General features: G+C 38.5%; 1 protein-coding gene across 2 annotated transcripts; it reads right to left on the reverse strand.

The window, feature by feature from the left end:
• Positions 1-1636: 1636 nt before the first annotated feature.
• Positions 1637-6986, reverse strand: LOC128733594 (RNA-binding protein 45). Of its 2 annotated transcripts, none has more exons than XM_053827304.1 (7): positions 6862-6986; positions 6454-6800; positions 5756-6398; positions 5532-5699; positions 5186-5460; positions 4487-4666; positions 1637-3484 (listed from the first exon to the last, which is right to left on the reverse strand). In XM_053827304.1, exons 2-6 carry the CDS (start codon positions 6751-6753, stop codon positions 4592-4594), a joined length of 1461 nt encoding a protein of 486 aa, XP_053683279.1. In that variant the 5' UTR covers positions 6754-6800; positions 6862-6986; the 3' UTR covers positions 1637-3484; positions 4487-4591. The 2 variants fall into 2 exon arrangements, with proteins under 2 accessions (XP_053683279.1, XP_053683278.1); XM_053827303.1 differs by having other exon boundaries at positions 5186-5475.
• Between the last annotated feature and the right edge of the window lie 5103 nt (positions 6987-12089).

Here is a 12089-nt window from a genome sequence, read left to right on the forward strand (position 1 = left end):
TTTATGCTCGTGAAAATGTTTGTTTATTCAGTGGTAAACTCAGGTTGAAAAACAAAAACGCTATTAGATCCAACCTATTTTCACCCTAGTTTCAATCGAACTGCTGTCAAAACGTTTGTTTTTTTTTCACTCAGGTTGAACATAGTTTCGCTCTCGGTTGCACTTTTTAGACGTTTAGACGGACAACCCGAAAATGTTTGTTTATTCTCCCGAAAATGTTTGTTTGTTCAGTGGTCAAGTTGGAATTAACCCAGGTAAAAAAACAAAAACGGTAATACATTGCCCATGTCCCACTCATTGGTTTTGGTACCTTTGGTACTGCGACCTACTTAAAAGTTGATTCGTTTTAAAACAACTGAAACTAATTAGAAAGCAGTTGAACACAGCCTTTATAATAATTTATTATAATTTAATTATAATTATAATTTAACTATTATTAGCTATAATTTTCGATATGCTGGCTGGTTCCAAATTGTCGCCATCCATGGATGTTTAGTCCGCAAAATTTTGACAATTTCACACTCCTGGCATTCACCAAGAAAATACAGCCTGAATTCGTTAATTGCACGGGAATGACACTTCCAATACCAACCTGTACAAAAAAAACGTAGCCAACATAGAGCGGGCCCAAGCTGACAGCTTCATAGATGGGCTCAAGCTGACAACCGGGTCGGATGTGTAAATTGTTAAATTTTGTTAGGTTTAGTTTGATTTTAGCCAAGGTTTTAGCGTCACATTGCTAATGCCAGGCAGGCAATTGATGCGAAACAAAAGAAGCTGTGAAAATGGTTAGTTAAATTCGTTTTGTGAAATCGCTTTGCGTTTGCCGCCTTTTTCATGTGAGCAACGAAAATGTGACGTCATATCAGCCCCCTGGTTAATTGGGCCACGACTGCACTCCAGCTGATTCGCTAATTGGGCCGACTGACAGTTGTTAGAAATTTCTAAACTCGAAAATTCCATACAATTTTGACATTCAGGTTGTCACATTCGCTATGACGGCACCGCACGACCTCTTTTACACTTACAGAACTGCCCGTAGCTGAATGCGTGAAAATTATTTCTGATATGTTTCTGTCTTTTGCACTCATTAACAAATCGCTATTCTGCTTCACGCAAACTCGAAACTAATGAAGGTGTCTCCACTGCGGCGCGGTCATAATAGCGAATAGCCCAATTAGCGAACACCCAATTAACGAACCACCAATTAACGAAACTTTGCTGTAATCAATTTTGTTTCTTACCTTGTCGAATACTCTCATTGAACATTGCGATGTTTTCTCTGTTTTAGGACGATTCAGAGGAACCAGATTAACAGTCAACGGAACGTTAGCGCTGCGATTCCGAGTAACGTGATAGACGAAATTCTATTGCGCTGCCATTCGCATTTACTGCGGTGTTATGCAAATCGAGTTACATGTTGCGAAAGGTTCTTCTGGAAATTTTCATATAATTTGCTTCGCTAATACGCGATGAAATTGAAACGCGAATGAAATTGATTGAAACGCGTGTCAATAGATAATATCGACAGAAAAACAAACTCGCTGTTAGAACAGTTTGAAATGTAAAGCAGAGAATAGGAAATTGAAAATTTAGGCTTTCTTTTTATATACATACATTTAGATATAGAGCGGAATCATTCATTAAAAATGAATTGGCAAATCTTTATTTATCTTAAATCCTGGTTACATTTCGGCAATCATTACTATACTAATAGATAAGTGCTAATATAATGTGATACACCTTTGCACAGATTAAAACGTATATTTACTGGATAAAATACCGTTTGTTGCGAGAGAATAAAAAACTGAAATTTATGGAAAGAGTAAATGTATGTGGGTGTGTGCGTGAATGATGAACTTTATCCCACCGGCGATAAACGAACGCACATCGCCCGGTCGCAAGTGGACATGAAATGAATCTACGTTCTAATGTCCAATATCACTGATTAGAAATGAACTGGTTGATACTGTATATGAATATGAATAAATCGCTTCATCTGATCTGATTTTTTGGACCATTGTCTATTCCATATTGATGTACCAATAATTTGTCCGTTTTTTGTTTTGTTTTATTTGTTTGGTTTGGCGGAAGAAAATGAAATCTTCTTTTAATACGCACCGATCCCGGGGGCATGAACTGCACGTCACTGTGGTTTTTATTTTATTTTTGTTTATTAGTAGATAGTCGGAAAAGCTTCTGTATGCTTACCACTATGTATGTAGATTGTTCGTAAGTCCGGTGAAACAAAAATTAGGAGATAAAACGTTTACCAAGTGGATGAATCCAACTATACTTAATCCAGTGAGGATACTATATTAACTACCAAACTGAATCTTTGCCGCTAAAGTATGATTGTACAAAATGTTAACAGAAATCTTCGACGGTTCTAGTGGTCTAAGACCGTCGTTTCGCTTGTACACAAGAATATATTCTTTTTTGATAAAGAAAGTACTTTCTCTCATGATGGTTTGGATAGTTGCGGTGAACAATTAAATGATGCATTGATTAGTGTAACGAATGTAGGATGTTTGGTTTTTGGTTGTAATGTCGTAAAGTGTATTATGTACTCTATTTTATTTGTGTGAGTTATCGTTTCCACTATCCGTTATAACTAATGTCATTATAATGGGTCTTCCTAGAAAATTTTTAAATTTAGCTTTAATCTCATGCATTTTGCGTGATCTCGAACAGCCTGTTCGATCATACATAAGTATATTTTTCAAGATGTAATCTTTAGGTTTGGTAAATATAGGAAAGATTGAATCACACCCTATTAATAATATTCGAAATTACTGCACTGTTTATTACAGTACCAGTGTTGTCGGAAGGATCGTTAAGTCACAATGAAATGAAACCTAATAATAGAATAGTAGCATAGTGACAACAAATAATTAAAAGGTCTGTTGGTAAAAGATGCCAAGCGAAATACCTATATAGGTACTACCGTAGGTGGCGTGCGCACGCATGCCTGCGTACGTAGTGCTTATGTCTAGAAAATGTATGATACAGTTGCTAAGAATCCTACCGTAACAATTCCAGTCCCAATTGTCGTCACTTCACATTTGGACTTTTCTAGTGTGCTTTCTTCCAGTCTTGTCAGGAAAGTTGTTCCACTACTACACTTCTGACTTGTTTTACACATGCGTGGTGGTCCGGAAAAACTGTTCTTAAAGTCTGGAAGTCTTCTCGAACGCGGTCCTATCAAACGTGGTTGTGAAGTGGCAGTACAGGTTGACAGATGTTCGTTCATTTGCGTACATTTGGTCCAGCGTTTCTTTTTTCTATCGTATCAACCGATGAGATGAAGCAAAGTCTTGGTTGGTTCCAGTCCAAGCGGTCTTTCTGACTGTGGTTGTTCTTGTTGTTGTTCAGAAATGATCTGGGGCTAGGATTTCATGTTTTTTTTTTCTTTTGTTTTTGGGAGTACTGTACTGTGGTAGGGTTTGTTTGTTCGTCTCTAGCGTTAAGTAGTAAAATAGTTCTGTAAAAATAAATATGTTAATTTTTTGGTTGGTTAATGTAAAAGAAACTAATGTTTATGGCTTAATGCAGAAATGGTAAATGATTTATCAGGTGATTTTAGCTGGTCAACGTCATAAAATGAAAAATAAAAAATGCTATGTCGTGTTATAGTTCCCGCATCCGTTTTGAAAGACTATTGAATTAAGTATCACTTTAAAAAAGAGGACGAAAATAACAAAATACATCATCTTTGCTAATTTATACTAACTGCCTATGGCATTTATCTGAATCGAACAATTGCAAATTTAAAATCTACGATTCCTTTTGAAAATAATTCGGAATGATTAAAGAAATTCCGTTTGAACATTATTGTACTGAGTATTTCGTGTGGTTTATAGTAAAAAGCAATAGTGTTCTTGTTTGAGTGTTGTGTTTCAGTTGAGTAGAACTTTAGAAATTGGTAGAAATAGCAACAGTTATAAATACGGAAGAACAACAAGGGTACCAGAATCAATATGGGAATAATAGGACAAAGCATGTTTATACTAGGGTTTTTAATCTTAAGATTGCATGCCGCACGGAATCAATTTTCAGGAGCAGTGCGATAGAAACTGCAATAAACTACAGTTTAAAACAGCTGAACTAAACAGCTGAATAAATATTTTCTTTAAATGTACCCTCATCCTCAGCAAATTTTTCAGCGCTATCGACTTCTTATCAGCATTGATGCCAATAATGTTCGACCAACAGGTGTATTTTGAAAGCCAAACTATTTTCGAGAGGTAAAACAATAAAGAGGAAACAATAAAACAAATTTGCGAGCAGCCGTCTATCGGCTAACCTGGTCACGCATTTCAAAACGCAACCTGTACGTCGAGTCAAGTACAAAATTGTACATCGAGACGCTCCTTCGGTGTGTGGTTTCCTATTGCAATGCCCTTCTAGCGTACGAGTACCTAAAGAAGATGGACGAAACAACAAAACCTACGCAATGCAAAAGCCGAATGGTTCGGAAATTTACCTTGTCCAATTCTATGGTCTAGGTCTTCTCGTTTGTGGTATGCCTTCATTGATAATGCGACAGATTTCGGACTTAATCCTGTCGCTGCGTTGGAACGTCCAGTGTTTACTCATTGTCCATGCGATCGTCATGACGCATGCGTTTTCTTCGATCGTTGCTAGGTTCTTCAGCTTCCAAAACCTTGCAGAAAGATTTAAAAAGATTAGCATGCAAGTCAACTACTAAAACATCTTTTGCAGGGTGTCGACTCAGTTTCGAGAAAAGAATTCCGGATATATTAGGGTATTATTCAAAACTCGAGAAAATTACTCAAATTACGATAAAACAATCTTTGCTAGCGCAGCAACTGCCCAATAGTTTAACCGTTGGCAACAATGTTTGTTGACTAAATACAGGTTCAGAAAAAAATCCAGAAAACTTGATCGTCGGGAATCAACCATTTTGTTTTAAATAGGGCTAAGCTGAGCTGAGCGTTGATTAAAACCAGGAATTTTAGTTTTTAGCAACACATTGTAGGAGTTAATATTAGGCCGACCCTTATTTATGCAAAGGATTTGAAAATTTTAATTCGTTAAGTTTAGAGGAAATTCCCTGCGAATTCCAGGTGTATTGAGAATTAATAAAAACCTCTGAGAATTCTTGGTTTTCGGTGTTTTCCGAAACAGCGGACACCCTGCTACAGTGTGACGCCAACAATACCTTGAGTCGAACGTTTAAAATTTCCGCTCCGTGCAGTGTTTCCATAGCTTTCTTAGCGCTGTTCTCGCTGGCAAACTTGGCGTAGCCACAGTTTTTATTCGGCAACAGGTACACATCGATTAGATCGCCAAAACGACAGAATGTTTGCTTCAGCACGCTGGTCGGCAGTGCTTTCGGAATACAGACGATAAAGCATCGCTGGGCCACTTCGGCGTTAGAGTTAGCCATCGGCATTGGTGCCGGCAGGGAAACATTGCAAAACGCCGCGTCGCGATCTACAATTTTACGCTCTGATAAGAGAGGGCAACGGATTAAGATGATCGTATCGAATATCACAGAAACTTACCGCCATTGTTGAATGGATCAGTGCTTGCCATGAAGCCGACTGTTTCCAGTCCCATACGAATGATCAGACGTTCGCCTGGTGGATACTCCAAACCATGAATTTTATCTCTGGCGTACATCGCCGACTGGGCATTGTTGTACACCACTGTAGCCGTCACATTGCGGCTGTCTGTAAATACAATTCGTCAATTAATCAAACACTTCTCGATAAACCAACAATCTTACTGAAATCATTATTAATCTGACAGTAATCCAATCCAGGAATAATGTCAAAAAGCCTCCACAATTGATCCTGATTCAGTGCCGGACTGCAAAGCACGGTCAGCGAAGTGTCGTTTTGATTGGTCGACTGTCCCGAATAGTTGCTGGTGTTGAAGCCAAAGTTTGTGGCCCGATCATTGGTCATACCGGTCATTCCTCGGCGATCGTTGACACCCATTGACCCGAAACCCATGATCGGTGCCGAGCTGCTCATTCCGGAACCCCGCTCACGACGGTCATCGTTGAAGCCATTCGAGCCCCCTCCGCTACTGTTGAATCCACCGAAGTTATCGTTTGACGATACCGAAGCATTTCGGGGTGGCTTTGGTTCGGCGAACACAGCTTTATACTTAGAATCACAATCCTCGAAAGCCCGGGCAGCGTGAGTGAAACGGTTGAATTTGACATATGCGAATCCTTTACCCTCCTTAGTGGCTCTGTCTCGGATAATCGTCACACTATCGACTGTTCCAAACTGCCCAAACTCCTGTCGAAGCGATTCCTCGGACATTTCCTTCGGAATCAACACAAACAGCCGAAGATATTTTTCCTCCTCATTTTCGGTCTGTTTTCTTGATCCCTGCTGGCGATTAGCGGCTACTAAAACCTGTAAACCAGAGTTTACCCCCTTTTGCATAAACCACACAAAATTAAATACTAACCTTAATCGGTCTCGAATTATCTCCAATCAACTTGCCATTCATTTCTTCTAGCGCTTTAGCCGCTTCTGATGTTTTAGAAAACTTGATATAAGCCACCCCTTTCGCATCCCCTGACTGACGGTCTTTCACTATCCATATTTCTTCAATATCACCAAATTGATTGAAATGCTCACGTAGATTATCCTCCGTTACCGTTTTGCTGCAGATAATGAAGAGACGCGACATCGGCGGTATATCTGCGGAATTTTTATCATCGTTGAAATTGTTTCGACTTGATCCTCCTGATCTACGGTCAGCCATGTTGTCTTTCGCGTGTGATGCGTTTTGCTATTCGCGTTCGGGTTTAGCTGGAGGGGGCAAAGAACGCGGGTACAAAATAAAGTTAATCTTCACAACGAATCTACTTACAGCTGTTGAAAAACAGTATAAACTACTCTCTTGGTGCTTAGAAACTATTTTATTCTATTTGCAGCGTGATATAAAGCAATTTACACCGATTCTTTCACGAAAAACTAACACACAAGAATGTTGAACCATCCAATCTTTGACATGAAATGAAAATGAAATGGTCAAATTGTGAAAATGAAAAAAGAGATGCCAGATTTCACTAAACCTGCATGCGGATAACTACTCGATTTCACAACTGCTCGAAATTCAAATAACTCGCAAGGGGCTCAGTAAAGGCTAGATTACCTACAGGGCCCTGATGTCCCTGATGTGCAACCATCACCTCGCCCTATCTTAAGATAATTATTACGCTTTCTTTATCGTTTATAGGGGAGTGGCATTAGCCTTCGCCCTCTCCCCAATCTTTCGCCCTTCAGATAAAAGTTGCGTTTATCACAGAGAACAGACTACCACCTACCAGGCAATTGACAAAAAGTGTGTAAAAGGTTTTTATGCAGCTAACTGGCACCTTTATCTCATTTACATTGCGTTGACGAGAGCTAACATCAGGCGGGCTCAGGAGAACAGACCTCATATTTCTAGACAAGTATTGGCGCTAGTGTGCCCATTGTATTCCTGGGAAATCACCTTCCAGTAAGAAACCAGCAATTCTGAGCTACAAGTGTCAAAAGTGTGTTTACGTTTACGAAAAAGAAAAAGGCAAAAACAACTACTCGGTGGTCGGTGCTGGTGCTTGTGGAACAACTAATTCATATTCATTTTGCAGCTGCAGCTGCAGGTGTTGAAATAAGTGCACTCTACGGCCCGCAGAGTTACCGGCTAGCGGCTATCATTCCGAAATAGATCGCCAGTTGCAAAGTTATCATTTTGGATATGTTCGTGTTAGATTACTGAAATTTTACTGAGAAGTTGCCGCATATCTGCCCCTGCCAGTGTGTCGGTTTTGATTCACTTATGATGAAATAAAAAAAAACAGCGGCATGAAGTTGGAGACAGTCCGCATTGTTCATCATGTGTTTGAAATTATATCACAGAGAAGCGATGGCAGCGACATCAAGATTTAGTTTGCCACTTACTGCTCGAGGGGCGCTCTATTGAAGGATAACTCGTAGATTACATAAAAACCTTTTACACACTTTTTGTCTGTTTTCTGTGATTATATATCAACTAACTGGTAAATATTGCAGACGGTAGATAATCTACAGACGCGCAAAGAGCGTGGCATAAAACACCAATCGAACCGTCAAATCGAGACACCAAATGAGCAAAGTAAACAAACTTGTGTTTCGTATCCAGCTTTTTACGAACCATAATGGCGGACGTGTTCGTAATACCGTGGACCCCCGTTCGTTTGACCATTTTTAATCTGAACACTTTTTAATTTGAACCCCGCTGGTTTGCATGACGTGCAAATTAAAAATGGTTCAAATGTCATTCTCAACATGACACCATTTGTTTATGTAGACAATGCACATAAACACGATTTGTTTGTACTGACCTAGTGTGTTTAATCGGTTTCACATTTCGTTTTCCTAACGATTAAGATAGAAATTCGATCGGAAAATGCTATATTCGCACTTGCAACTGCCAACTAAGACAAACCACCAAAACAATAACAAAGAGCAGGGCGGCCAGTTCACACAGGTTTCAGCATATTTCGGGTTACCAGTTGTTCAAATTAAAAAGTAACCCCGTTAGTTTGCATGAGGAATCGTTCAAACGAACGGGGGTCCACTGTATTTGAATAGCATTTTTGACATATCCCTAATATATCGCACGTTTTCTTTCCGTACGTTCCTTTAGTTTTACCGTGGACGTGCGGAAAGAAAACGTGCGACGTATTAGGGAAATGTCAAAAATGCTGTTCAAATATTACGAACACGTCCGCCATTATGGCTAGTAAAAAGCTGGATAGGCAGGGAAGACTTAGTTTTGTAATCTACCTGAGATGTTAAAACTTTAACCACAGACAAACAGACGAAACACTCGCGATAATTCCATCGTCCAATCAAAAACCACTCATTTTTTCAAAAAAGCATGTTTCGCAACATGGCCAAACCGCGGCGCGCGAGTGTTGCTTTGAGTTTTCAGTATAAAACCATTCAAATGTACAAAACCCTACAGCATAAAACCTTGCAAATGCAAGCTACTCCGCAACATGCATGACAGAGGGTGCTACCCAAGTAACCACGAAGCTTTATATCAATTCAATTGTAATGCTTTATAGTGCGCTACAAAGTACATCATACAATGTATTATTTTCTTACATGTACAATAAATGCAGTAATAAAGTGGAAAAGGGCCCCACTATTGTCAAATTAAAGCTGCATTATAATAGCAATTGCTAAAGCACCATTACGGCATGAATTAAACATCGCTTCGCCTGCATTCCCAAGTAACCAAGAGTTCGAATACTGGTGTCTAACAAGGGTTAAACAGCTTTATGTATATCAATCTATAACTTGCTAAGCAGCGTCACTTTTAAGTAATTAACAGAACTTTCAAGCTGTCTTGGGTCCACTGCATAGAACGCTAAGCAGCTTCGAAATAAACTGTCAAAAACTAAGAAAAAACAAATTTAGCAGCACTTCTATATGTTCTATTTTTATATTTCTACCTAACTTCTATATTCGTTGCATTTGCCTGCTGTTGGGTTTGAACCCGGGTGTTCCGCGTTGTAAACCTATACCGATCCACTGCGTCACCTTTGTCGTATACAAGCGATGTGAATTTTGCCAATGAGTTGTTAAGTAAAAGTTCGTTTTAGAACTTGCAGCAGCTTTATGCAGCGCGAGTTAATTATAGAACATAAAATTTGTAACCAGGCAATTAACTATAGTAGTGAGATACCGACAGCATATGCTACACAACACAACACAATAATGAAGAGCATTACATTCTAATTTATATTTGTAATTAGAAATGTGCGAGGATTAAATTTATTCAAGTGAAATAAAAATAATTAATCTCCAATAGTTTCAGGTTCTGCTGGTTTGATCACCAGAAATATAAACAAAAAAGCAGCACGCAGAACTTGTTAGCAACTAAAGTTACTTCAGAACTTCATGTAGCATCCTAATAGCTTTGAAGTATCTATGAAGTACTCGCAGCACTTCTTAAGGCATTTAGTTCCACGTATACTTGATATACACTACTAATCAGCAAGAAAGTTCCACGGAACTGAATCTGAACTAATTATGAACTTTCGAGTTCGCGTGTCAAGTAATATTCGAACTTTTGGTTGCTTGGGTTATCGACATATCGTTATTTTTAGCTTGTTTGCGAAAAAATTATAAAAACATCAATTCGGCAGGCGTGTCAAAAGACAAAAATAAATATATATTTTCCTTTTTTTTATGTCCGCTGATTCTAGCAGCTTCTCAAGCTATGCGTTACTCCATTATTTACGACGAATGGATTTTTTTTTGCATTTCAAATGTTACCTTTAATGAGACTTGAACCTGGGTGCGTGTACCCATGCATGGTTCATTTGCTGACGCCTTTTATATCTCAACCACAGCTGTTATAGATGAGTGGGTTGTAATTAGTCGTACTTAAATTGTCGTTCGTAGTTCATTTTAGAATTCAATTGGTTGAAAAAAGACAGCAGCAGTTAGGTGAAACAGAGCATGAGTAGTGGCCGTAAATAAGCAAAAACGAAGTCAGGTATAAGCATTTTATTAACATTTACGGTACGTTTTAAAGATTTGTCCTAAAGCTTGTAAGCAACACATTGTAACATTATATACGCAAATAGTGTTTTTAATAATGCTAATTTACGATAATGCTTAAACGCATTAGCAATGTTTATACAAAAGTTTTAACCATGCGAATTGCTGATATACCGCTGTCTGGTATTAGCGATGCCGAGCTACAGCCAATATGGGGTTATGCGTTAATGCTTGTGGTTACTTGGGTAGTGTGCAGGCAAAATGTGCAGGACGATGGTTTTTAAAGGATTTTCTTCTAAGTGTCATGTCAGTTCGTCAGTGCTTTAACTATTGATTTACTAAAAACATGTGGATTAGTTGCCTTCGATATATCATATAATGCTTTAAAAAATTCAATAGAGGTTTTCCGTCAAAAATTTTTTTTCACTAAATGTTCGGTTTTGACTCTTAGAAATGATACCCATATAAAACTTTCTTTATTAAAGCCTCTAACTACTGTAAAAATGAAAAACTAAAATACGTATATTTCAACCGGTCACTTCACGGATGTCTTACATGCCTTTTTGTACCAGTGTCCTCTATTTTCACCACTTCGAAACCATTTGTGCCACTCTTTACTCTTGTGGCAAGCAACAAACGAAATGAAAAAGAAGGTAATCATTAGCTTTTCATTCGTTTTATCCTTTTCACTCTACCACTGATACACATATGTCAAAAACTGTTATGCAATGCTGCCAGAAAATCTGAAAATTTTGATAAACAGTGCAGCCGAAACGAATTTTTTAAAACTCAACATTCGTGATTTGGTGAAAAGAAACTCAACATTCTTGCAATTTGCATTGTTTAAAAAATCGTAGTAAATTCTAGAGTCAACGAAAAAAATATATTTTTGCACCATTGTCACTCGTATTGGGAGTACTTTTGAGAAAAAATAAGAAAAGGAGGGGTATGATCTGACGGAAAACCTCTATTGGCTTGTTCACTTTGCAAAATATGCGTCGTAATTTGCAAAGTTTCTTGGAACATACCAGGCGATTCATGCAACTTACTGCTGACTTGTGCAGATCAATAATAATCAGACAACGTTGATATTTTAAAAACCCTCGAAGATTCTTTTTGCAAAAAATGTTGCGGGAATACTGCGTAGTCAGCTGCAGATGTAGGTGTTGATTATCTGAACAGTAAGCGGGTCCGGCGGTATTGTTTCACAAATCCGTTCGAAACTGATTCCGAGTTCCGAATCGATGCGGACAAATTGAAAGGTTGCGGTTGCTTACAAATACTGTCGATAACGAACTGCACCACAATTTGCAGCAGATTTTTACTACAGATCTAGGACAGGACATGACATGTGACTTCTTCTTCTTCTTGTTTTTCTTTTGGCGATTCCCTTTCAAAATTTACTACGGCAAGCGAAAAGTGTCTCCAAGAATGCAGCTGCAGTTTATGATAGAAGCCACTTGTCCTACACTGAGAAAAAAACCATGGTAATGCGAAACATGTATGCATGGTCATCTTAACTATATTGCAATATTGTAGCGCTTACCATGATTATTG

The sequence above is a fragment of the Sabethes cyaneus genome, chromosome 2 (assembly GCF_943734655.1).
Source record: "Sabethes cyaneus chromosome 2, idSabCyanKW18_F2, whole genome shotgun sequence".
Classification (NCBI taxonomy): domain Eukaryota; kingdom Metazoa; phylum Arthropoda; class Insecta; order Diptera; family Culicidae; genus Sabethes; species Sabethes cyaneus.

What these genes read in the sequence shown, in the direction of transcription:
- LOC128733594 (XM_053827303.1), bottom strand. Translation starts at nt 6,753, where the DNA reads ATGGCTGACCGTAGATCAGGAGGATCAAGTCGAAACAATTTCAACGAT. An exon ending in TCAGATTAATAATGATTTCA is followed by an intron (nt 5,700 to 5,755) that starts GTAAGATTGTTG and finishes TTGTATTTACAG; the next exon opens with ACAGCCGCAATGTGACGGCT. An exon ending in TGATCCATTCAACAATGGCG is followed by an intron (nt 5,476 to 5,531) that starts GTAAGTTTCTGT and finishes CTCTCTTATCAG; the next exon opens with AGCGTAAAATTGTAGATCGC.